The sequence below is a fragment of the Pempheris klunzingeri genome, chromosome 16 (assembly GCF_042242105.1).
Source record: "Pempheris klunzingeri isolate RE-2024b chromosome 16, fPemKlu1.hap1, whole genome shotgun sequence".
In the NCBI taxonomy this organism is placed as follows: domain Eukaryota; kingdom Metazoa; phylum Chordata; class Actinopteri; order Acropomatiformes; family Pempheridae; genus Pempheris; species Pempheris klunzingeri.
Window position 1 is genome coordinate 13665738 of NC_092027.1, and position 26643 is coordinate 13692380.

General features: G+C 41.2%; 2 protein-coding genes across 2 annotated transcripts in view; one reads left to right on the plus strand and one right to left on the minus strand.

Moving 5' to 3' along the window:
* The window catches only part of ctnnal1 (catenin (cadherin-associated protein), alpha-like 1), a 46585-nt gene extending 23082 nt beyond the window's left edge, over positions 1-23503 (plus strand). Inside the window, exons 2-19 of the mRNA XM_070846271.1 lie at positions 3289-3478; positions 7762-7949; positions 8856-8975; positions 10451-10540; positions 10809-10979; positions 11969-12169; positions 13208-13294; positions 13642-13800; positions 14440-14532; positions 16313-16463; positions 17506-17543; positions 17628-17678; positions 18007-18161; positions 18517-18565; positions 19114-19170; positions 20546-20665; positions 21354-21437; positions 21818-23503. Of these exons, the coding sequence (XP_070702372.1) occupies positions 3289-3478; positions 7762-7949; positions 8856-8975; positions 10451-10540; positions 10809-10979; positions 11969-12169; positions 13208-13294; positions 13642-13800; positions 14440-14532; positions 16313-16463; positions 17506-17543; positions 17628-17678; positions 18007-18161; positions 18517-18565; positions 19114-19170; positions 20546-20665; positions 21354-21437; positions 21818-21988 (2175 nt within the window). The 3' untranslated portion in view covers positions 21989-23503. The remainder of the gene's footprint in view (positions 1-3288; positions 3479-7761; positions 7950-8855; positions 8976-10450; positions 10541-10808; positions 10980-11968; positions 12170-13207; positions 13295-13641; positions 13801-14439; positions 14533-16312; positions 16464-17505; positions 17544-17627; positions 17679-18006; positions 18162-18516; positions 18566-19113; positions 19171-20545; positions 20666-21353; positions 21438-21817) is intronic.
* Positions 23501-25716, minus strand: abitram (actin binding transcription modulator). The gene is made up of 6 exons (XM_070846276.1): positions 25563-25716; positions 25317-25368; positions 24688-24817; positions 24484-24560; positions 24333-24402; positions 23501-24003 (listed from the first exon to the last, which is right to left on the minus strand). The coding sequence occupies exons 1-6, from the start codon at positions 25642-25644 to the stop codon at positions 23866-23868; spliced, it is 549 nt and encodes a 182-aa protein (XP_070702377.1). The 5' UTR covers positions 25645-25716; the 3' UTR covers positions 23501-23865.
* Between the last annotated feature and the right edge of the window lie 927 nt (positions 25717-26643).

Genomic DNA, 26643 nt, shown 5'->3' on the forward strand with positions numbered 1-26643 from the left:
GCGGTGAAATATACTGTACACTCCTGACCTTTGGCCTGAGGCAGCTTTAATGATTGAGCTGTAAGGAGAAAAGTAGGTTATCGATCGATTGGAAATACTGTTTTTCTAAACTTTAAATTTGATCCTCACTGATTCTGAAGTGTTCCACTAACAAAAGTAGAGTGAAAAGAGCACATTTTTCTCTGTCTCTGCACAGTGAGACTGATGCAAGTTCCGTTGATACGTGCACCAACACAGTGGCCTCTCTTCTGCGATGGCACAGTATCAATATTATGTTCTCTCCACCCTGCTCTGTTCCTGTTTGCACAGCCCAGTAAATGTACCCTCCTAGTAATCCCTAATGGAAGAAATCCCAGGCAGTAGTTATTCTCTGCTCTCTCTATCTCCCTGTCTTTGTAATTCACACAGACTTTCTCACTCTGTTTGTCTTTCACAGACTCACTGTGTTAAACTTGTTAAACTAACTTCACCCTTTGCTCATCTGCTGCTGTGTGCAAAAAGCTTTTTTCACACAGGAAGATCTGTAATCAGGTTGTCTCTTGGTGTCACTTTGACCCCCCCCACCATCTCTCTCTCAATCTCTTTCTCTCTCACTTTCTCTTTCTCCCCTCACTCTGCGAGCCTCAGAGCGGCATTTGCAAACTTGCACACACTTACAGTCTCACTTACAGGTTCCTCTCTCATGCTCTCACCCCACTTAAACACTGGTTTCTCTTTCAGTGCCTGAGTGTTCATGAGTGTCACCATTTTGCAAAAAAGTACCATGCATACACACTTTCAGTTGCACACAAGATGCAAAGATGTCCAGGAACAAATGTTTCAGTCACCCAAACCATATATTTATGTCACAGAAATGTTAATCAGGTCTGTTGTATAACATGGACGCCACCAGACAGTCTATTTTATGATTTTAGATCTGAATCATGTGTCACGGTGCCCCAGTTCCCTCTGTTAGGCTGCATAACGTCCAGCCAGCTGGCGTTGGTGTTTTCTAACGAGTAGCCTACTCTGTGTGGATGAATCATTGAAAAACATAGGGCTCCCGGGAAGGGAAGCTCTAATACTGAGATAAGGAGGAGAGTGATGCATTAAGTGACGAGGGACCAAAAGAAGTGCGTCATGAGCACTTTCAGGTTAAGGATCTTATTTAAGAACAATGGTCCTTCAGTGAATGGAGAGCAAGAAAAACAAAAGCTGATCGACAAGTTTCTTCTTTTAACATATTAGAAAAATGTGGTGACAAATGTGTTTTTGCCATTTAAGCAACGACTCATCAAAGCAGCCAGTGCACCTCACAAAGTGATATATGTGGCATGTGCACATGCAGAATATACTTTAATCTTTCATTATGCCTCTGAGCGCCTTCTTGGCAGTCGGTTTTTGGGTTTGTTATTTGGAACTTTAAGTTCTGGGTGATAGAAACAAGCACACTTCTTTATTTGGTATGCTCTTTATTTTGTTTTTCTACATGTTCTTTTGCTTGTTTACATCTCATCTGTTATTTTTATGTTCTTTTTTCCCTCATTTCCTCATCCCCACTTTTTCTTCATTTATGTAACAGCTAGATACTTGACAAGTAACATACTGTGACAAGTACATACTGGTGGGTATATTTTACTAGAAATCCTTGATAAGCGCCATTATGAAAGTGAATTTTTTTTGTGATTGAGCTGAACTACCTTTGAAACTTCCAATACATTATAATGATATGATCTTCAGTTTACTATGCTTTGCATAATTATGTCAAGCCAGGCAGCACCTTTATTTATGCATATGGAAAGCCACAGACCCAGATAACAAAAACCTCAGTGCCGTGTTTGAGCACAATGTGGCCAATTTTTGTGCGCGCGCGTGTTTTGCTACCTTGGGGGTGCTGATCTATACCAATCCTGTCAACTTTTCATGACATCTGAGGTTAATTGTGTTGCAGGCTGTCAAATATACCTCCACACATTTCAAAGGTTTTCATTCAGATTCAGCCTGGTGTGTTAAACCCCTGTGTCGGATGCTGCTCACTCAAACAGCCGTCTGAGCTCAGCCCAGCGTGTGTTCTGCAGCCCACAAAGACTTAACTGTAAAAGATTCCCCACTTGGACCACCTGCAGCTGTGGACCAATTAAAATCACCACCCACCACTCCCTGACCCAAATGGTTTCACACACACACATGCACAAACACGCACACGGACACACTCACTATGATAACAGCTGGAGAGAGTGGAAGCAATCAATAAATAATTAATGATAATTGGTTCTACCCATTCATAATTGATAGCCACAATTACCACTAAGAGGCCCCACCTGAGTTTCGTGTGTGCGTTTCCGTGTGCCCAGTGGTCTTGTATAAGTCACAGAAGACGTGTGTGCATGTCCCATCTGCTGTGTTTGTTGCTTCTCTTTTTTTCCAAATTGTTTGAAATATTCTCGTGGGGATCGTTGGAGATTGATTGCGTGTTTGTGCTGTAGACACACTCTCTCTCTCTCTCTGACACTCGGAGTAGGCTATCCTCATGCCGTCCTCCAAAATGTTATCTCCACTTGTAGCTGCACAGGCAGGAAGCTCCTCTCTGCTGATAAGCAAATGGAGTGAGAGCTCCAGACTCAACATGCTCCCTTATCAAAGATGTTGTTTGGATATAATCACAGCATACTTTCACTATTGAACAAGTGCAGCTGTGCAACTTGTGTATTCATTTATCTTCCTCCAAGCTTTTAGATGAGTCAACGGAAAAGTAATGACTAAGGCTTAAATAACTGGCTACAACAAAGCATACGATGCTTGATTTATTGTCATGTTTTCAATCATTTCATGGGATAATCATTACATTGATACTGCAATGATTAGCCCATGATTTGTTTAACTATTTTAATAATTAATTGTTCAGTCATTTATCAAACAATAGTGATAGATAGATAGATAGATATTGCTAAGAATTCTGTTTCCATCTTCTCAAATGTGAAGATCTGCTTTTATCAATACAAATGATAATAAACAAGGAAAATAATCAACTCATTTAACTTATATTAAAAACGGTATTAGTTGCATAATAATATGGTCATGGACATTACTTTTCATTTTATTTTTTATAGGAGTATTTATAACTATTGCCTTGGAACTTAACAGCAAATTTGCAGTGAACCCTGCAAGAAAGCCAGTCCTCAAATGGTCATTCGAGTAAAGCATGTAATTTAAAGCACTTACATTTTGTTTTCACAAAAGTGTATGTGCTTCCTACATATAATTAATGTTCAGCTCTCTCTCCTTTTCTTTCTCCACACATTCCTGCAGATCACCACTCTGATCAACCATAAAGACAAGCCAAAGAAGTCAGAGCGCACCCTGGCAGCCATACACAGGGTGGGTCAGGCGGTGAGTGTGGCTGTTGGACGTTTTGTTGCTGTCGGGGAGGCCATCGCTGCAGAGAACCAAGAGCTAAAGGATGAGATGGGTCAAGCCTGCTTCGAGGCACGCAGAGCTGGTAGGCTTCTTTGACTCGATCTTCTTATATACTTGACATTTCACTGAATTGATGCACTAAAACTAAACATGTTGTTTTGTGTGTCTCTTTTGGAGGACAAAGGGAAAGCATTTATTTTGCGGTCACAAAATTCATGTTGTATAAAGAACACTCTATCTACCTTCCTGTTAACTAATTGCCATTGAGTGTGTTGACTGATCAGCCAACAAGACCTAAGCTATTGTTTCCTCAGCAGTGTTTATTAGTTAAGACAAGTATCATAAAGCTTTAGGCATCACCTTCAGGCTTCACACAAATTTTTGAAAATTTCGATTTGTCTGGACAGCCTGGCTGTCAAAAAGTATTATACCAGAGGACCTCCAGAGTACTCTAAAGATATTGTTGTTATTAGGTTGGAAGTAAAGGCTGAAAAAAGTGGTTCTTCACCCAAAGGTGTTGTGTAGAAGGAGGAAATTAATGTTCCTGTGCTGGCTTGGAAAGCACTGCATAATAGATTGTGATGGAAGGGTCCTGGACACTTAACACATCAGGCTGTTGGTGAGTAGTTTTTCCAATATTCAGTGCCTCTTAGATTGCCTCTGTGTTACATAGTGAAATATTTCCCAAACTGAGGTCTGGACCTCTTCTTTTTATGAGGTTTGAATATGCTGTGTGGTTTTTTTTTCCTCCCAAAGTCTGCATTTTCCTTCCTCCTCTAAAACATAGATTAGGTGATAGACTGGCCTCCTGTCCAGGATGTAGTCTGCCCCTGTGAGAGGCCCTATCGGCCTGTGAATCTGTTTGGATGTATGGGTGTATCAAGTGTAAAACGGTAAACAACTGAGAGAGACAAAGAGCTGCAGAGGGCTGTAGGAGGACTGGAAACAGTGACAACCAGTGTGAAGAAACAAGAATGTGTGGATCACTCTTAGAAGACTGTCAGCCTTTATTGAACCCGAGAAAGAAGAGGTGATGGTCTTGTCAGACATGTGTCTCGGTTTTTCTACGCTTTCCTGTAACATTTTGCTGTTAAAATGCCGTCTAAAGACACACACTCCCAACACTGTATCCTCCTGTCTGTCTAAACTTTCTTACTTTTCTTTGTGTAGATAGTTGTCACCACTTGCTCGGGGAGACACTTCTTTATATCGGGAAACTTTGTTCTTATCAGGCAAAACAAGGACCTCATTTAGCCTTCCACAGAGCAGAGCGGAAGCAAAATCACATTGGATAAGAATTTAGACACAACACCGTGGTAATAGGTTTATGTTGGGGGGGCCAGCTTGTGTAGCAAAGCGTTTAATCCTCACACAGCGGTGGTTTGTAAAGATGGCTAACACTTAGACAAAGAGAACCCTGGCGGGAGGAGGAGAATAGGCTGATGAGAAAATGTGTGTGTGAATGTGTATGTTTGCAAAGGTAAGGCAAAGTAAAATGTGTGTGTGTGCATGAGCAAATGTCTGGATGTGTGTTGCCCACTGTGACTAATTTATTTCAGCTCTCTCTTTCCTCTAAGGAAGGTGTTTTCACAGTTTTCCTTTGCACTTTTCCTGACAGACACTGCACAACTGTTCCCCGATGTAAAAAAGGAGCTTTTTGTCTCATCTTCGACCATTTTTTAGAAATGATGGAGACATCTTCACAGATGAAAAAGAGACTTCTTATAGTCTGTAAGTCTCCAGGAGAGAGAAGGGCTAGTTAGTGAAGGATTGACATTTCTCTAATACCTAGCCGGAGGGAGAGTTTAATCAGGCTGGCCTCAGCCTTGTGTGCTATAATGAATGAAATAAAGGCAGGCTGAAAGCACTAGTTTAATTAGATGCTACCCATCATCAGAGCGGTGGAGAGATCCAATGAGGCAGGTCAGTGAAGGCAATCTGTGTTGGATCTCTGTCTCTGTCTCTTTCACTCAGTCTCTGAGTGTCATTCTCACATTTGCATGCATCTGTTTCACTTTTTCGCTCTCCCTCAGAAAGATTCAAGATAAGATGGTCGACAGTGTTAAAATAAAGTCATAGCACTTAAGAATGTGTGTTTAAATCCTGGGCCACATGTGGAGTACAGATGCAGGGCAATTAGCTGGTAAAAAATAAAGAATAAATTGTCTCCAAGTAACGCATCAACGCATCAACGATTGGCCTTTTAAAGGTTTCCCCCATGACTGACATATGTATGATACAGACACAAGTCTAAAGCAATGCTAACAGCTTTGTGATGCTGCACAGTGGTGCTTTGAGCTAGATGCTAACGCGCTAATGTGTAGCAGGAAGAATGTTTTATAGTGTGTTGGCATGCTAGCATTTGGTAAGTAGCACTAAGTACAGCAGATACTGGCGGGAATGTCATTAATTTTGAGGGTATTTGGTGATAACCCAAATGTACGAAAACTTTAAATTGTTGACCTGGTGATGGTGTTCGATGAAAAGTTAAGGAATCACCAAAGGAAATTCACCCTATGGGGAAAATGAACATCTGTACCAAATTTCATTGCAATCTACCAACAGACAGGCATTGCCATCCATTGAATCATGCAAGATTGACTCCCTGCAAGCCCTGTACCAACACATCAAGGGTCTGCCTTTCAAGTTTGCGCTCATGAATAATACATTTAACCTACAGAAAAAAAGCAGAATTCATTACACCTGATACATGATTTTCCATGTAGGAACAAAACTGCTTTTTACCATGAACAGATGGTACAAAGGTCAGGAGTGCATATGGTAACTAAGGGCCCCATAGGATATATCTGTTTTACATATAAGGTCATGAGAATTCATACCCCAGTCCATACCATCCATATTCTGGGATTTAGAGGGGAGAGTTGGCTCCCTCTGCTTTCCTTCCTAATACTGCCATGGGGGTTGAGCAACATGCTTTGTGAGCCAGGCCTAGATGTTTTAACTGGTTAACGGAGCTGGCACTGAAAAGCAGCCTGTCGGATGCAATCAGTTTGTTAGTGCTGCTTCTTTTAAAGGACCAGCCAAACCAAATAGGCAGCCAAGCTGCATGACCCGATAGAGACCTAGCTACCTCCCCCTCCTCTCTGAGCCCTCTCTTTCTCTGAGATTTCTCTTCTACTCCCTCTCACTCTTAACTCTGGGCATTTCCTCTTCATAGGTACTATTGTGGTGATCAGTATTTCAGTATTCAGCCTAAAACTCCTTATTTTTCTCTTTTTGGGTCTGGTATGAGTCGGTTAGAGACAGGGAAGAAGAGAGAGTTGGACTCTGTACGAATATTTTGCATTAGCATATCCCGTGCGTGTATGAATTTGCTGTGGCATGTTTGCCAACTGTGTTTGAGGGCCTTAGTTGTCTACCCCAGAAATGGCTCACATCACGCAGAAAGCATGCCAGTGGTGTTTGGGTCATGCTGGCATAGCTGTCGTACCACTGTGCTGAATATAGTACTGTTGTGTTTCATCCTGTCTAGGACGATATGTTCTCCCAGAGGTGAAGAGTGGCAGATTGAAGGAACATTGTGCCACAGTGTTGGCTGAACTAACATTAGAGGGCATTTAGGAAATGATCAATTGACCATCCATCCTTCCATTTTCTGCCTCTTATCTGTGCCTAGATCTCAGTGACAGCAGGCAGAGCAAAGTAGCCTAATGTTCTTTCTGGCCAGCCACATCCTCCAGCTCTTCCTAGGGAATCCCAGCGTGCTCCTAGGCCAGATGGGATATATAAGCCCTCCGGCATGTTCTGGGTCACCCGTACTCAGAGGAGGCTCTTCCAGAATTGTCTGACAGTCAGCCAGTAACTTCGAGTTCAACCAAAAGTCCTTACTTATTGGCTTTCCAAATTTAGTTTTCATTTTTGATAAGGAATACATTTTTATAGGCTTGTGACCACAATTTATACAGAGCATGAGAGTTTGCAGTTGAAAAATAAACTTTGATGTGCTTTCTAGTGGAGAAACTATGCAATGTGTTTAACACTCCTTATTATTTCTGTACTGCCATTTCTTGTTAATTATTATATCATTTAAAAGGTCATCATCTATTGTGTTTCTAGCTCACAGACTTGACCTGACATACTAGCAGCCTAACAAATGGTAAATATCTCTGTCTAGATCAGTATTGTTAGTATGCACGAGCCGAGAAGGAATGTTACAGGAATGTCTCTGGTAACAGTTAAGAAATCATGTTGTAGCTGTCATCTTTGAAGTTCTGTTTAATCCTGATGAGTTCCATGCAGTTTGGAAGCTTTATACAGATTTTAAATGTAGGAAAAAGAGAGCACTGGAATGAGATCAGCATCCTGCATTCAGCGCTGCGTCCTCTCCTCTCTCCTCTCTTGCAGGTGATGCCATAGCCCAGCTGACAGATGTGGGATCAGCCTTGCCGTCCCTGTCTGACGGACGTGTCACGGTGTTCAGTGATAGGACAGGGATGGTGAAGGCTGCCCGCTTGCTCCTCTCATCAGTCACTAAAGTCCTGGTCTTAGCTGACCGCATCGTCATCAAACAAATAATCACATCACGCAACAAGGTGAGAAATGCAGATATTAGATAGCACAACGTTTAAGGATATGCATAAACTCTTTTGCTTAGCCTCTCTTGCACACACGCACACACACACACACACACACACACACACACACACACAGTGGTCCACACACACACCTTACCAAACTCCATCCTGAATCCTTTATTCCCTAATAGATAAGCACTGGCTCTCTAAAGGACTACTCAAGGGGTAATTGAAGGGAAGCAGCACATTAAGCAACCACATAAAAACACAGAACAAGAGACTGTCTCTCTCCATTGTACCTGGCTATACTTTTAGCCAGACAGTGTGATATGGATGCAGCTGTAGACTGGGCCAAGAATGGAAACAGGGGGCCTAATCATGGCTGGTTAGCCTAGTTTGGACAGACGGTCGACAGCCCCCTGTTCTCCATTACTGGCAAACACAATTACATCTCTTCCCTCTCTTTGTCTGGCGTGCATAAAAGCTTCTGTGTTAGTACTGCCAGCTAGCCTAAGTTCAGCAGCTAAATTAGCAGCTACAAAGACTAATATTAACTAAAGTGCAGGTTAGGAAGTACTTAATCTGCTGGTTTTATTTTAGGAGATGGCTGATATAATTACTTCACATTGAGCCATTAATACTACAAGGGAGAGAGTTGGAGTCAGACAGAAATGGAATGTAAGAAATCTCAAACAGTGAAATATATTACACATCACCTGTCCAATAACTTTTGTGTGTTCTGTCATAAGGTAAGGATTCCCCCTTGGGATGCAAACATGGTATATGATATTCTCTGCTTTTTTTGCACTTCCTACTGATATCCTGCAAGATCATGAATTGGTAATTACAATGCAGCAGGACTAGAAGTATCCACACCATATGTGGACATTCATCGTGCCACTCTGATCTTTTCACTCCTCTCAGGTCCTGGTTACCCTCGACCATCTGGAAAGAGTCAGCACCTTCCAGGAATTTGTACAGATTTTCAGCCAGTTTGGCAATGAGATGGTGGAGTTTGCCCACCTCACTGGAGACAGGCAGAACGTGAGTGGCATGTGAAGAAACCAGCTCTCTGCTTTTCTGCTTTTAAGAGTGTCAAAATCAGCACACTATAAATGTCTTTCAATAAATGACATGTAAATGTGGTCCAATTTGGCAAAAAGCTGCACATGGATATATTGATGTTTATGAGCATGTGGTAATTTGTCTCTTCATTTCTGCACCACTGAGCACATTTTGTTTATTCATGTAGATGTAATCTTCTAACAAGCAGTGACTTTTTTTTTCTAAACATGGTATTCTGAATGTGCAAGCAGGTGGTGGGATTAGCCTGTAAAACCTGCAGTACTGTCACTGTGAATGTGCAGGCAAACTAAGAACAAATCAATAATTCAAGCGTCAAAGATTTACAGTTCCCCAAAAATCAAACAATGAAGTAACAAGACTTCTTCAGCCTGCTCTTGTTGCTCCAAAGTTCCTTTTTTTTTCTGTCTGTATCTATTCAATCTTATAATCCATGTTTCAATCCATAAAAGAAATATACAGTCCAGCTATGACTCACACTCCTCAAACACTTCAGTGCTGATACAAACTGACCTATGCTTTCAGCAATGCATTGTCTCTGCAATATTTCAGCCAAGCAAATTTGTAAAACAAAACTTTGGCTCAAAGCTTCAGAAAAACAGTCCATCTTAGGGTTCCTAACTTTGTTCTTTCAAAGACTGCTAATCCTGCTTTGATGCATATATTCAGCCTCTGCAACTAAAGCGCTTTGCCTGTAGAAGCTGATGTAAAGTGCAAAGGCTGCGATATCTTGACAGGGAGAGAGGATCGACCATCCCTGTTTCTTCGGCGCTTATGTTTTGATGCGCGTCATGTCTCCCTCCAACACTCATTATTGCAGATAATGCTCTCTCTCCTCATTTGCCACCCTGTTTTCTTTATCTTTTTTGTTGCATTTACTCCCACCCATGTGCTCCCATGCACACATATGAACAAGCACACAGCCTTTTAGAAAATCTCCATCTTCATCTATTGAAGCCAGGCAAGCACAGAGGCAAAAATAATGACAGATAATCACGTCGCCTTTGTAATCCAAGGAGACGTGATGGGAAAGGAGTTGATTCAGCTGCCTTTTCGCAAATCCTATATCTACCTAATTGGAGCTGTCTATTCCTCTATAGAATCCATGGACAATGCAGCTGATCATACACACTGTATATTTTTCCTATTCGGGTAGCATCTCTTTTTATTAGAAGACAATTACCCGAGAAAGTTACGTGTGTGTGGAAACTTGGAGAGTAATCCGTGCCACATTTGTGTGTCCCTTCATACCAGCTTGAAAGAAAATGGTTGCATACTTTTGATGCTTGATGTCCCTTGGACACCCAGAGAGGTCTTAGAAGTTGCAACTGGAGTAAAGCCACCCATTACCATCTGGTGTGTGTGTGTGTGTGTGTGCGTGTGTGCGTGTGTGTGTGTGTGTGTGTGTGTGTGTGTGTGTGGATTTGTTGCTGTAGGACTTGAAGGATGAGAAGAAGAAAGCACGGATGGCAGCAGCCAGAGCAGTGCTGGAGAAATGCACCATGATGCTCCTCACAGCCTCCAAGGTAAACAGCTGGCACACCAACAATGGACCTGTGGGCAAGGGTTATGGACAGTGTCCAGCTTAAAGATTTAAGGCATTCTCAAGTTTATTTAATTTCAGGGTTTCTCAAATGCTGTGATCAATGATAATACTCAAAACTCAAAGTTACATAATCCAAAAAAAAAAACAAAGAGAGTGAATAACTGGTTGAAAAAAAATGAAAGGATAGAAGTTGAAAAGAGTAGAGGAGGGCGCGAGCGTTGACATTTCACATCGAATTCCTTCCAAAGACTTGCCTGAGGCACCCAGATTGCGAGTCGGCGCGGATCAACAAAGACGCCGTGTTCCACCGAATGCGCTGTGCCCTGGAGCAGGTCATTGAGATAGTCACTGAGGCACGGAGCTGTGGGGAGAACAAGATCCTTCCTGCCAGCATCTACAACGGCATCAAGGACTTCAAGGTAGGATCAGAAATTTGACTTAGTGAAGCAGTTGATATATATCACAGTAAAGGCTTAAGATTAGTGATGCTTGTCAGACACGCATTGGCCCATGAAGTTAAGTAATGATCCTCTTTTGGATGAAGCATCATGTCGAACAAGTTTTTTTTTTTATGTTTAAAAATATCTGTCACAGCAGTAAAATAATCGATTTATATATATATATATATATAGAAGAAAGAATGTGGTTTTAAGCAAAAGTCCTCAAATTTAGTTGACTATTTGAGTGTTGATCTGTGGATGCGACACTAATATTTTTGTGTTCACTTTGTTGCAACAGCATCATATATAACTCAACCAACTAAGTCTACTCTGAGCACCAGACATATCTATTTTATAATTTGGTTCGTACACTTTTGTGAGTCACCCCTAAGCCTACATCACTATGACTAATCTCTGTCCTCCCTGTGCTCTGGCAAATGAAAGAAATGGGGAAAAAAATGTTTTCAAAGGTCTTTTCCACTGAGATAAAAGAAGAAGAAAGTATTTTAATGAAAGGACCTGAAGATGCTTATTGCTTTTAATGAATGGCCTCATAGCTCCTAATGGCAGAATTTATCTAAAAGCTTATGTAAACCTGTCATGTTAGGACACATAAGCAGAGAGATTTTTAAGAGCTTCTCTTAAAAACATCTTTGCCGGAAAAAAGTAAAGGGAAGCATAAAACAGGAAGAATGCATTAGCTTTTATGTTTGTGTGCTTGAGATGCTGTTTGCAGAATTTATTGTGCACCTATGGTGGCCCAGGGTAACCCATATCTCACAATCCAGCCACGTATTTAATGATGAGGTCAAGTGTATAATGATAATGAGATAGTAAATTATGTTTTCTTTTTCCTCAGGACATTGGTTTGTAAAACTCTTATGTGTATTGCCACTTCAATCCTTTCCTTTTTCCCCTCACCAATCCTTCAAATGCTCCTTGGACTCACCTACCCCCTCCTCCCGCAGTCCATCGTGGAGTGCCTGCGGGAGAACCTGTACTCCCTGTCACCCCAGAGCGTGGGCAGCCAGCTGGAGGCACTGGTGGAGCGGACTGAGGATTTCACTGATTCGGCCTACACTAGCCACGAGCAGCGGCAGGCCATCCTTGGTCTGTGCCAGCTGGCGCGCCAGGACACTCAGCAGCTGGTGCACGTCTGGGTTGAGGCAGTATGTTGGCACAAGCAGGCACATTTGCACAGATGCACACACACCTACACGAATATTCATAAAAAACATATGCTACCATTTGAAGAATAACAATAAGTACCTCATCTGTAACACACTTGTAACGGTAAAGTATGATGATAAGATGCAAAAAAAAAATACTCCAAGCATAGAGGAGTAGATGTGGGTTGGGTCACTGTTGTTACTGTAAGGGATGAAGGCAAGTTGGCAAAGTTATAAACAGGATGTAATATATTTCTAATTACAAGTGGGAACACTCCTTTGCATAGCATCCAGTGTCTGTTCAACACACACAGCATGCTACACAGACAGAAATCCATACAGTCAGACTCACACACATTACAACCTCCTCCCGGCTCACCCAGTCAATCACTTTGCCTACTCACTTTCTTTTCACACATACCTCCTGGAACAACAGAGCATAATAACCCACCTGAATAGCCGTTTTATCAAGGTTCGTTCAGCCGAGACAGTAACATCACGTAGTGTTCTGTGTCTTGCCGCCATTCAGCAGAGTCTCCTTGGCCTTCAAAATTGATGGACTTGAAACACAAGTCATTATGTTGCAGTTTCTTATTGTAAAACCTTCAGTGTGTTCAGAGTACACAGAGAGACTGTAGCCACATAATTGTACAGTAGTGCATCTGGAGAATTGAAAGGACCAGAGCAGTGCAGTGTTTTGAAATTGCAGAGAAGACTGTCGAAATATTTGTAGGTGTTTTGCCCAGTCCATTTTGTGGTCTTGATTCTTATTGTTCAGAGTTTAGCAGAATTTGTATTTATTTTTAATCCAGTTGGATCAGAAAGTACGAAATGTATTGTACAATATTTAACTAAATCAATTTGTTTATGTTTATTTTGATCATACAAACTATGATTTACCATATATTTATAACAAATATATTTGGAAAGTTGGAGAGTTTTCCTAGTGCATTGTCCTGCTCTGGTGTGTGGGTCTGTAAAACCTTGTTGGGTCTCATGTTTTATTCTCCTCTTCCTCTCTCTGTCTCACTGGAGCAGCAGTCTGTCCATGCCAAAGAGGCTACAGAGGACATGGAGGTGGCCATCCTGAAGACATGCCAGAGTGTCAGTGACCTCAGACGTGAGGTGAGCAGCATTCTGTCTCTGCTCAGCCCGTCTGAATAGATGGACTCAGTTATAGAGAGACACAGACATGACTATGAGTTTGTCTGGACTCTGTCACTGGATGTTCAGCCACTATAGCTGGTTCCCCACTTTTCTTTTTCACATCACTCCACATCTGACCTGCTGTCTCTCAATTCAACTCAACTATGTCATTGTGTCACCTCAGCTATTCTTTTTTCTCTGCCTCCTCAAAAATCCCCATTTATGCATCTCATCTGTACTCATCTTTCTTTCTCGTGGGTTTTCTCCAGCCTCCATTATGTCCTCCTCTTCTTATTCTGTGCCGTAATCTTTGATTCCTTTTCCAGCTCCATAAGGTGGCAGTCAGTCGTACCTCAGACTTGCTCAAAGTTCACGGGGAGCAGCTGCCTCTACGGGCTCTCAAAGCTGCAGGCGCCGAGGGGAACCTGGAGGCAGTGGCGGAGTATTCACGCACGCTCACCGAGCAGAAGGAGCAGCTGGTGGAGGTAGGCAAGGGGGCAGGGAAGCTGGGAGAGGTGTGGTGGTAGTGCCACGCAGTAGAGGTGTTCAACTGTTGAAAAGAATACCAGTCAAAAAAACACCCAATGCGAAGTCTGTATTGTAATTAAGGTTCTTTCATATATTTTTCCGCTGTTATCACTCTACGCTTGTTTGCTGAAAATACATTGAAATTGCTGTGCTACCAGCAGCATGCCACAAGCACTTGTGCAAGCAAACATCTAGAGCTTGAAATGTGGAATACACTTTAACCCAATAAATGTCAACATGTGGTTTTGTTATGCAAACACTGAGCAGAGAAATACCATGCAAGCTTTTTCATGTCTTTGCTAGTGGCCCTAACAAATAAACATACTGTGTAGTTTGAAAAGAGCCATTGTGTTAGGGTAAAAGTTGATTTTGTTTAGATTGAAAAAACACAAAAAATGTTTCAGTGTGTGACCTTATCCAAAAGAACCAGCCTAAACATTCACTCATTGTGCCCAAACACCAAAAAAAAGTCAGGTATGATTAGTAGTAAAATTGGTACTAAGGTATTATATCCAGTAATTGTAAACATTTCTCTATTAAAACCTTAGCAGCATCTCCCGTCAGTCATTTTTTTCCTTCTGTGTCTTTGACTTCAGACATGTCGGCTGCTGTGCCACGTGTCGGGGACAGAGCCACTGGAGATTACCTGTATACACGCTGAGGAGACCTTCCATGTCATTGGTCCACAGGTAACATTAAACCTCCCAACAGTGTCTGTATGCATTTTTGTTTTTGTTTGTTTGATATTATACCTGTTTGACTTCTTGTGTAAATGGCAGCAAACAGGGGAGAAAGGATCAGTCTAGAAAGACACACAGGTTCACTTTAAATATAACTGAGACCCATTTCATTCCGTTCAACACTTTTATAGTCTGTCGCTGAAGTCAAACTGGTCTCACAGTGGTTTGGGGGTGAAATCAAACCTGAGCGATATTCTGTCTACCTCCTACACCTGCCAGCCATTCAAGATGGCAGAGAACATGCTGTCCACCTAGTCCCCCTATCCCAGATCTAATTATGTTTGCTCTTGGAAATCATCCATGCCAGTAATTATCCAGCAACGTAGAATGTTCCCGTCCTGCAGCGTTAATGTCAGGCCCCGCATGACTCTGCAGTAATGACTCTGCTCCTAAGTTCAAAGGTCAACCAATCAATAACATTGGAGTATTGGGTGGCGGTGGTGATATGTCTCAGTGTCTGCCCAAAGTAATATAGGGGTGGCCTAGAGGGTAATTGGCTATTAAATACTACACAGTAGGGGATGTGTGTGTGTGTGTGTGTGTGTGTGTGTGTGTGTGGGAATGTGTGTTTAAGCTGTATTTGTAAAATGTAGTTGTCTAAAATCTTATTTCCATTGAGGCTAGACACCAGACTTGATTGCAGATATTATAAATTGCTACATGGGTTTCCAACATATTGCAAGCTGGATCTCAGTTACATATGTGGTCCAACCTTTATCCCTTTACTTTTTGAAAAAACTTATTATTTTTTAACACAGAGTTGCAGAGTCACATTTTAATGTATTATTACTCTGATAGGTATTATTTCATTACAATTAATAGCACTATCAATATTATTGTTTATGTGTAACATTTAGGTTGCTTGTTCATCTCCCCTGCCTCTGGACAATTGTATTTCCTACCTGCCTTTGTTTGACGGGGAACAGTTATGAGTGTAACAATAGAAACGAGGCTCTGACGTGAACTGTGAGAGAGTGAACTCTGTTTTACAGTCTTACCATGTTAATGCTGATTGAAGGAGATTATCGTAAGAGAACCGTAGCCCAGTTATTATCCACAGCCCAGAGATGGGAAAATCCTGCCCATCAAAATCACAGGCTTACAAAGCTTTTAACATTGCTAAAACATGAATATTATGAATAACATGAATAATATTATGAGTTAATTTAGGGTTGTTAGGTTGTCTAGTCACTAGTGGTGGAACTACTCTGTGGTTTGCTTTGCCAGAGACGTGATAAGCTACTGGGTTTCTTGTTCTCAGTTCTGTGCTGAGTGATGCCACTCTCTAGCCCAGACTGATCTTGCACCTCCAGAGTTGGGATTACTAATGAGAAAGGCACATTTGTGTTTTTGTTTGTTTTAATTTTCCTTCTCTCCTTCTCTCTTTGTGATGAACATTGGTCTTGTTCTGTACTTAATCTATTTAGTATTTGGAAAAAGATTTAATTGTTCAATTATATCTGCATTTGGTGGGACTCTGGAAAAGCAGTGTGTATTGTTTATCCAGACATTTTAGCAACAAAATGTGATGAAGTGGTGAGGAAAAGTGGCATCTGACTATTTGAAATTGACAATCACTACTGTGAGTTGTCCAGTTCTGAAGCATAGTTACACCACATTTTGTTCATCTGCCTTTCACTGTACTTGCATAGTTTCCCAGCTTAGTTGCAGTCCAACTTCATTTAAAAATGACTTTTTTCATGTCACAATTCTTTCCACTCCTGCTCAGATCATCTCGGCTGCCCAGACGCTGGCCCTCCACCCATCCAGTAAGATCGCTAAAGAGAACCTGGAGGTGTTCTGCGAGGCCTGGGAGTCGCAGCTCTGCGATATGGCCCTGCTGCTGAGGGAGATCAGTGACGTCTTTGAAGGCAGACGAGGTGTGTTTTAGTTCAGTAAATGGATACTTCTGTGCATTTGGGTGGGTTGTGGCTGCAGCACACACATGAGGAACAGGACGTCTTTCAGAAAGAATGAGAAGCAGAAGCTAGTAGAGGCTAAATGTGCTGTCAGTGGCATTTTAGCCTGAAAACATGAAATTCTCTGATAAAACCTTGTTGTCATTTTGTCCCTGAACACTTCAATAGCCTTCGTGATAGTTAAAGTTGAGGCAAAGCAAGCAGCATGAACATGACTTTTGAAAATTAATCATCATGGCCTCTGCAAAGCATTTTGTAAAAGGAACAACATCGATGCCATTAAACACCTGTGGATCCATTTATCAATTCATAATTGGACCAGTTATCATAAGTGTCCAAATCATGGACAGATCAGCTGTTTGCATCCTCACTGACAGACACTCAGACAGAAAGTACATATGTAGGCCCGTGTGACTCCATCTATATTTGCTTCTGCTGTACATTTGTCCGTGTACACACAGATGAACGTTAGCAACACTGTGCTTTCGCACACTGACTAATCTCAAAGACAGGAGGAAGATGTTTTGGCATATTTCCAGGATGTGGCTGCCCTCAAGAATGCGACTTTCACTTGAAATGCAGTAAATATTATGAAGTGCAGCTCATTGGGTGAAAGGATCACATCCATCACACATTTGTATTTCCATTCAGCCAAAGTGCTGTTAAAATGGAAAAATATGGACACCGTCGAAAGATTTGCTTCTATTATTCTCTCCTAATCTTCCCCCATGAACACGACAGTAGTTTCTCTTCCCTGTTCTCGATTGAAACAAACCACGCTGTTCTTGTTTTTATGATGAAAGATAAGAATGTGTCAAGAGTGGACAGTGATAAAAGCAAAACAATTTCATTACCATAATTACTGAATAACCGTAATTGCCACTGTAATTGCCTGGAAAATGTATGGATAGCTGCACATTCAAAGAGCAGTAACAGATTATTTTATTATGATTTTCACTTGTGACCTTATGTTCAGATAATGACAATAACTCTCTACTCTTAGGAGACAAAAGAACTTATTTGTCACTTCCCAGACCCGGGGTGAGTATCACATCATCCATCCTCATGAATATTCATGTAATCCAACGGTTTGTAATCCTGTTTAATGCCGCTATTTTCCCACAGAAACACTCAGCGAACTTGAAGACTGCCAAGGCTGTCAAGCTGGATGCAGAGGTAGCATATACCATAAACTCCTCTGGCTTTCGGCACAATACATCATGTCACGTCTTGTACCCTGTTCTGACAGCAGTATATTCATCTCCAGGAAACTTTGTGTCACTCGCTTGAGGAATTGATGGTGTTTGTATGCTAATAGGCTGCAATTTTGCTGGCCAGCAGTTTTTCACATGCCGTACCACCACGGGAAGCAGGATTATGCTGATTATGGAACTTCTCACTGTGTTTACAAAACCTGTTTGTTAATATGCATCTCTAAAATGACATCCGTTATATTTCGCGATATAGGATTAATTTGCGTGTGTGTCTGTGTGTGTGTGTGCAGGAGCAGACAAGCATGGCCAAGCTGGGTCTGGAGCTTCGTCTGCTGTCATCAGATGTAGACACAGAGGTGGAGAAATGGGAGGAGCAGGAGCACGACATTGTCCGACAGAGCCAGAGCCTGGCCAGCATGGCCTACAACATGCACCTGTTCACCAGGTGAGTGAACAGTACCACACACTACACAGACACGCACGTGCTCCGATTTTATATCTGCTGCTTGCTGAACTGTTGCATTCATTTCAGAGCTCAGCATTGTAAAGCCTCTTAAGCATCCACATGAATCTCTTTAGAGGCTTAGTGTTAATGAGAGCCCCCAGCTATTGATATTTGCCAGGCATAGTTTGAGGCAATGACTAAGTTGACATGACTATGACTCATTCTGACAATAAAATCGTTGAGATTCATCTAAGTTACAGTGTTTGCTGATTGCTGTGGATGTATTTTGTCCTCATCTGTCTCTCATTCCTGTTTCCCTCCCTCATTTTCTGTGCTTCCCGTATTGATTCTCCAGAGGGGAGGGGCTGCTGAAAACAACACTAGATCTTTTTCATCAAGCTGAGGTATGTGCATCCATATCCGCTAATCTCTCCCTCTCTCCACCTTCTGTTCTATTTTCCTGCCGTTGTATCGAAGTTGCAAATAAATACATCTGTTGTTTCATTAAACCAAAGACATACCAAGGCTGGCAGATCAATAGGTCAGTAAATACCAGAATCCCCTCATTCACTTTCCTTCTCGTGGATCTGATAGGGCATGGCTTGGACTTATCAATGTGATGGAAATGTAGTGCTGTATGCTTTTGGCCATGTCGGACACAGGAGGTGATAACAAACAAGGATGCATTGAGGAGTGTATCCTATTGAATTGGGATCATTACCAATTTGTACAATCAGGGACCCAAAATGTCAGGCAGGATTTATTCTATGTGTGGTGAGCGAGGGAGATAAGTCAGCAGGGGAAACGATAGGGGAAAGTGACGGGAAGGCCCACTGATAAGACAAGCTGAGAAAAAAATCAAATCTCATAATATTTATTGACTGTGCCTTTTTTCGCCGTGGAACAGCATCCTGGCTGATTTTTGTCTTTTTTTTCTGACTCACTCTTCAAGGTTCTTTCTGAAGAGGGACTCCAGCTGTGCTCATCTCTCCGCACCTTTTCCACTCAGGTATGTACCAACGCAGTAAAACTCTCATGTACACGCACACACTTTCTCACAAATGAAATGAAATCACATTGTGCTCACAATAGCATATTCATATATTTTTGCACATCAAACACTATAGAAAAAGAAATATGATACACATTATATAAGAGAACGACTTTTCCATAAGTAGCAATACATGGAGTACAGTATGATATATTTAAAAATCAAGAAACATATAGTTTTGCACACAGTATGTTCTTTCTTATCTGGTGGAATCTGCAGTATAGTGATATTTATCAGGTTATAAGTATATAAGAAAAAAATAGAGCCAAGGAAAAAATTCAAACCGTTTCCTAACCTAACTATATGCGCGCGCACGTGCACACACACACACACACACATACACACACACACACAGAGGCACCTTTGCCCCCACCCACGTTACATCCCTCACACAAATACACACCCATATCACCCATTTTGGCATGCCATGGTGGCAGGCCCGCCTTATAAATCACACAGCGAGAGCAGGAAATTAAAGCTGTCACACACTTTCACCGTCCTCTTTTCCCTCTCTGAGTTGAGATCCAACAAACAAACGTAGCCTCAGTGCCTTCCTTCCTCTTGCCCTCGACCAACTTCTTCCCCAGGTCCTCCAAGTTTAATTACATGGCTCTTTCTGACAGCCATTAACGACTGCCATTTGTCACCACTGTCTGTAGGTGTGTATGTTTGCGTGCATGTGCATGAGTGGAGGGGGAGAGAGTGGGGGAGTAGACTGTCGCCGCCCAGAACTAATACATAATCCGGAGGCCCAGCTCGTCAACTTGCCTCACGCTTTCTGATAAATTACATCAAACAAACTGGTGCTAATGGAGTCCCTGTGTTTCACCCTTCACTCCCATAGTTCTTTTGCACCAAACACACTTGCAGCACACCTGTGTTGCCCTCATTGAAATTACAATGATATTTATGTAAATTAGCTTTTGAATTTTTAATTGAGGTTTAAGAGGTTTTATGTCCTTTTGTCAGTCATGATTAGCAGCCCCTGAATAAAAGAGCTGGTGTTTTTTAGGTTGTTGGTGGCATGTAAGTGAAGTAGACTGATGGCCCCCGTGACTGAGATCTAGGGATTAACTCAGCTGGATAACAGATTTAAGCTGTAGATCATGACCTGGCTGTTGCTGATGGATTACATCAAGCAACACTAAATTTATTTCATCCTCTTTTTTACTTTTTGTGATTTGTGTTTGACTGACAGCTCTGTTAATCCAGTCCAGTAAATCTATCAATGTCTGTACATATTAACCCAATGTCCCTGGATAATACCATCATAAACCATCTCTGCTGTCCTGAAAGACATCTCTCCCTCTCTCTGTCTTTCTCTCTGTTCCAGCTGGTTGATGAGGAAAAGTCTGCGGTGATGACAGAGATGGAGAAACTGGTGGCGTTATGCCAACAGCTGCAGATGGGGGCCAAGACTCCTGTACAGGGCAAGACTGCCACCTTCCAGAAGGTGCCCATACTACGCTTGTGTGTCTATGTATAGTTTTTTGTTTGATTGTTTGTGTGCACACCTTTTATTTAAAAAATTGAACAACTTGGCTTGTTTTTGCCTTGAGTCTGTTTTGTTTTGTAGGTATTAAATGAGTAACATCACACGGAGTGTGCGAAACAGATTTCTGTTGTTTTTACAGGAAGGTTTTTTAACAGCATCAAAACATACCCAACAACAGAACAGGATCAGTGCACTGGATTATCTTTGAGTGATCTGCAAGTTACATCATTACTGAACACAGGGCGCTAGATTAATGAATGTCTGTGAGGAATTAATGAGCATCTTGGGCAGGGACGAGCTGCCTTAGGTCACCTTGTAATAAAGGGGAAGGTTGGAATCAAAAGGATGGGATGAATTATTACGTGTCTGCCGCTGATTAATGTGCATCTCTTTGATATGGAGTGGCTCCCATCTTTCTGTCTCTTCATCCCGATGTTCACTTTATCACTAATAGGGCCGAGTGTGTCTGTCAAGGGTTGGTACAGCAGAGGAAATGTTATATGCTTAACATAGTTTGGAGTGTGTGTGTGTGGTTGGTTGGCTGCTGGTTTGATGTGTTTGGATGTTCTTGTGCATTTGTATCCAACGTGTATCCATGCTACCCCAATTAAACTACTTTTTTATATTTCTATTCCTTTGCCTCTAGGTGGACTCGTGCATTCAGACGACCAGGGGTATCTTGACTGTGGTCCTCTCCTTCCTTCCACTCTGTAACAAGCTCAACAGAAAGGTGACAGACACTGGTGATTATATCTCTGTGGATTCACCACTACAAGCTACCCCTTTACTATACAAGTAGTCACGTGACCCATTGTTGCCCATTAAACATATTCACCAGCTTTACGTGAATTTATTTTATTAGTTAAAAGTGCATTGTTACATCACACACACACACACACACACATACATGTATGTATGTATCTATCTATCTATCTCTATATATGTATATATATATATATATATATATATATATATATAATAAAACTAAAAACTAGATTACAGAAATAAAACTAATGTGACAATTGTAAAACAATTTTTAACAGACTGCAAGCTCTTGATTTTCATATTGTCTTTCCATTCATTTGCTCTCTATGCTGTGTGTATTTGCAGTACAAGTCAGAGAGAAGTAGCCTGGGTTCCCCGCAGGACTGGAGAGAGAGGCAGGATGCTTCCACGCCTGTCAAAGAGGACGGAGCCCTCAACAACAAGAACAGCAATGGCTTTGGTGTCAAATCCTTGGAGCAGCACATGGCTGGTCTCAACCTCCTGGAGGGCAAATAATCCAGGAAATGGTCACCTTCTTTCTTTGTTCACTATTCTCCCTTGGAGAAGCACATAGCCAACCTCACCTTTCTGGAGGACATGTAATCCAGGAAATACTTCACTTCCCTCATCCTCATCCACTCACCAAACAGTGGGCAAGAGCCGCGGGGTGAAGATGGTTGCCTGGGTCTGTCAGAGTTTGTATTTGCTGTCTAGATGATGAATTTTAAGGTTTACAAAGGAAGACGCAGAGCTAAGATCTGTGCCCAGGGGCAGTTTTACCCCAGGATAGCTTGTTACCTTACGCACCACTTCCACCCCATTCCACAAGATGGAGACAATCAGCCAACAATAGGACTTTGTCATTAGCAGTGAGCCTCTTCAAAGAGTGAAGGGGGCCTGACACAAACCCGATTTTTGAGTCACTTCCATTACTTCTCTGGATATTGAGTTGATCCGCTGATCCAAAATCAGGAAATAACTCCTCTTGACACTCAGCTCAGCCATACATCTGTCCTCACTATGTGCCTCTGTGTAACAAGCCTATTTGCTTTGTGGTGTCCTGTTAACGTGTTGCACGTTAGCCAAATGGAGAAAAAAAAAAAACAAGTGAAATGGCTGAAAACCCACCATGCATGCATCATCATCAGACCTTGTGTTTGAGTCTCTTGTGGTCAATGTGTCATAGGTTTGTAAAGTTAACACTTGTTCTGTAATATTAGCCACAGTGGTACATTTTGTCTTTGATCACTGGCAGTGTAGTCAGCACCTCACGCATATAAATAAGTATTTTAAAAAGCAACCGCATCATATGATTAAAGTCTAATTTCCATACAGTTTAATATGGAATGTTCCCAATGTGCCATGTAAGTAACATAATGCAAAAATCACAATTTAATGCCAAATATGATTGTCCTCTTGAAGATGCTCTGATCTTCAGCTTGCTATTAGTGTGAAATATAAAGCTTTTAGTCCTCCAGTGCACATCACTGAAGACTTATTTTTATTTGGGCCTGATTTCTCCAAAAAGTCAGTTGATAAAGATGCTTTTGCGATGTCAGGACCTCACTTTACACTGTCCTGAGTATTATTAAGTCATATTCTGTGTATACTGTTCTACTATTTTTTCTCACAAAAGAAATGAGAGATAATTCTGAACTGGCACCTTTGTGAAATGGAGCCTTGAAGTGTACTTGTTATGAAGACTATCATTGTGAAGTTGCCCGGTAGGCCAGTATGTATTAAATGGTACATGGTATGTATAATATGGTACTTGAAGCATAGAAATATCTATACATATGTATCCTATGGTGATGACTTTGGTACTTGGTGAGGGTGTGATAATGACTGAAATGAATAACATGCATTAAGCTTTAGAGATGCTTTGTACAGTGTGAGAGCAGCTAAGGATGCTGGGTATTGTAGTGGCACTAGAGATGTTAAGAAATCAGATCTAGTTTTGGACCATCTATTCTTTTGACAATTGAAAGGATAATAAAAGTGATACATAAAAAATAAACAATATTTTTCTTATATCACTGTTTGTGTTTATTGACATTCTAGAAAAATAATTCAAACTGAATATTAGTTGAGGGTATTAAACAAACTTCAAGTAATTTTTCATGCTTTCCTCTATTTTCAAATGAAAAAATCCAAACAATAAATAGAGCTTGGATGCTTCTGGAGATCTTCCTTAATATTTGAAACGGTGATAAAACAAAGTAGTCTAGAGGAGCAGTACAGTGCTTGTATTTATATGCAACAGTCCCTTTGAAGTGACCACATGTAAGTGTCACTGTCCAGGATAATGTCCTCTGTCTTCACCCGACCGGGAAAGGAAGACAAATACTCCAAGAATAGTTTTGACTTCAAAAAGGCAAGAACGTGGGGCTCTGTCAAGAGGGTTGGGATTGGGTAGCGGTACGTTTGGAGACGAGGCTCTCGAACTCCTCTCTGCCCAGAAGATTCTCTGTTATGCTCTTGCTCTCCTCAAACTTTGGCAGGATGACAGCGATATATCCCTCAGTGGATGGCTGTTCAAATTTGACAGACAAAACATTTCACACATTGCTTTTAGATGAAATGTTAATGACTGTAGTAGAGAAATTGACAAGTACAATGATGCTTATATTGCAGACACAAACAATTGACAAAAAAATATTGAAATTTTATACATTTATGCAAATGTGTGGTCTAATGCAAGAGAACATATGGTGTACAACAACATTTACATTAATTGATGCACAAATGTAAATTAGAACTACAAGATTAAATTCACAGATGGACAAACATATGCACAATATGGTGTAAGCTAATGATAAAATTACAGTGTAAATACATATATATATATATATATATTTACCTTTTCCAGCAAGAGAGTAGGTGTTTCCAAAATGCGCTCATTGACCTCAAGTAGACGGCCCCGGATGCAGCTAGAAAGATGACAGATTTGTGTGACTGATGATAACATCGAAGCATGTGGAAATATACGCCTCAAAAAACTATGACCTCACCTATAGATTGTATATTCAGTTTCATCTGTGCATGTTATCCTGCACAGAGGTGCGAAATCAGTGAGGAACTGACCCCCCTATAATGGGATAAAAAATTATTAATAAGCATTTATGGCCAAACGGACCACTTGAGAATGTACAAAGTACACAAGACCAAATCTGTGCACGAATCATCTGTAGCTTTATGAATCGTTATGAATTTACCCGCTTGGACTTCCCAGACACTTTATTGTTCAGCCGGCTGCAGCCATTACTGATCTGGTAATTGATGCTTTTGATTGTCCGCCCATTCTGAAGGATCGGGTGAGTGTCTGCCAACGTGACGACACATAGTCTGCAGACAACAAAACAGTTTTAAAAGTGTGCCTTTAAAAAAAATAAAAGTTAATATCAGTGTGTGTAAGTCACTTATTAAGAGTTGGTTTGATGAAGCTAAAAACAGTGTGACATAACTTTGAGGTACATTTAAAGTGTTCATTTTAAGTGCCAAACTATACATGTGCAGGAAATAAATTAAACACTCTGTAGCTGCGAAAATAGAAACTCCTGCACACTGTAATACACGACCAACAGTGTGTAATGATGTCACCTCTGCTATTTATGCGAGTTGGCATAAAACATTTATGAAAGGTGTTTGTGATAATTTAGGTGACACATAGACAATTTCCAAACATCAAACTGCTGACAGGGTAGAGTCAACACAACAGGACCATTTACCTGTCCATTGCAGGCTCTAGATTAATTGTCCCACATTACCATTTCTAATAATGACTGTTTAGTAATTATCATCACCAGGTGTTGACGACACTGTTCACCCATTACACCACTGTCACCTGTTTGAATGCTGCAGGATGCAGTGGTCCTCACATGGTTTCCCCTTCATATCTAAATGAAACAACGACAATAATTTCAATATATTCGTGACACTCTAATTAAAGTGACGTAAATGTGCCGCACAATTGTCACATTTTTAGTGTTATCTCTTCCTGAGGTCTTGAGTTTGACAAACGTTAGCTGACTTAGCTAGCCGCCGGACAGCTAACATGATTTTAAAAGAATGCCACAAAGCTTTTATTTACCCGCTCTGTACCATCGTGTGAAATATCGGTCGACAACTGACGGAGCTTTTGCTTCTGAGTCTTTCTGCTCCACGTCGTCCATCAAAAGTATCCACGCAACAGGCTGTGAGAAAAGACTAATTTACAGAGATGCATACGCTTGTTCACTGCTTTCCTTGTCGGACAGTTAATGGTGTCGCACTGGGCGGTCCGTCCTTTAAACTATTCCGTACGTTTTGAGGGGCGAAAGGTTCCCGCAATTGTTTTCGCTCGTTTGGGGATTAACGAAGTGAGTTTGAAGCTTTACTAAAGTACACTGCATTAAGATAAAATTTCATCTAGTACAAAAATGAACTATAAATGATGTTTCTTAAAATTCGACTGATCCAGCTACAGCTGCTCTCATGAGGACCTTGATTAATGACAGTGTCACAGTTTGGACAATGTAGTTCATCTGAGCTGGATGGGAATCTCCACACATAGCTTCTGTGCGGTCTTTTCTCTGGACAGGTAACCACAATTATTCTGCAAATCAGGTTGAGTTTGACTAACTGAGGATGTCAGCGTTGCAAACATTTCTAAAGCATCTCTTGTTCTGCCTTTTATAACTTTTGTAAACAGCTGTAGTTAGTCTTTTCTGTACTCCTCACTTTTTCCCATGAAAATTACTTCCCAGGCTTTTCATACTCAGGCCTGCTGGGACCAACTACTTTACCTTTGAGGCACCAAGGCCCCATTTGTTATGTTGTGTGTCACTTGATTTGTGGTCCTTTGATAAATTAAAAAAAAAATTCAATACACTCAAATAATGTGCCTTTATTGCATGCCCTGTAGGGGGACTTCTGCTTAAAATCTGGTATAGGAAAACACATTTGTATTTTAGCAAATTTGCATTTGGGCATTTTTAGACCCTGTAGCAGAGCCAGGCAGCCATATTGCTACCTGGAACGCATTGTGAGAGCATGTTTTCACTTTGACCACTAGATGTCAGACTACTGCTAACAACTGCAGTTAAGTGTACATGTAGTCAACGTGATTCAACTCCACACGCGCAAACTCTTCAGATGACATTCATTCAAATGCATGACATCCCCATGTCTTT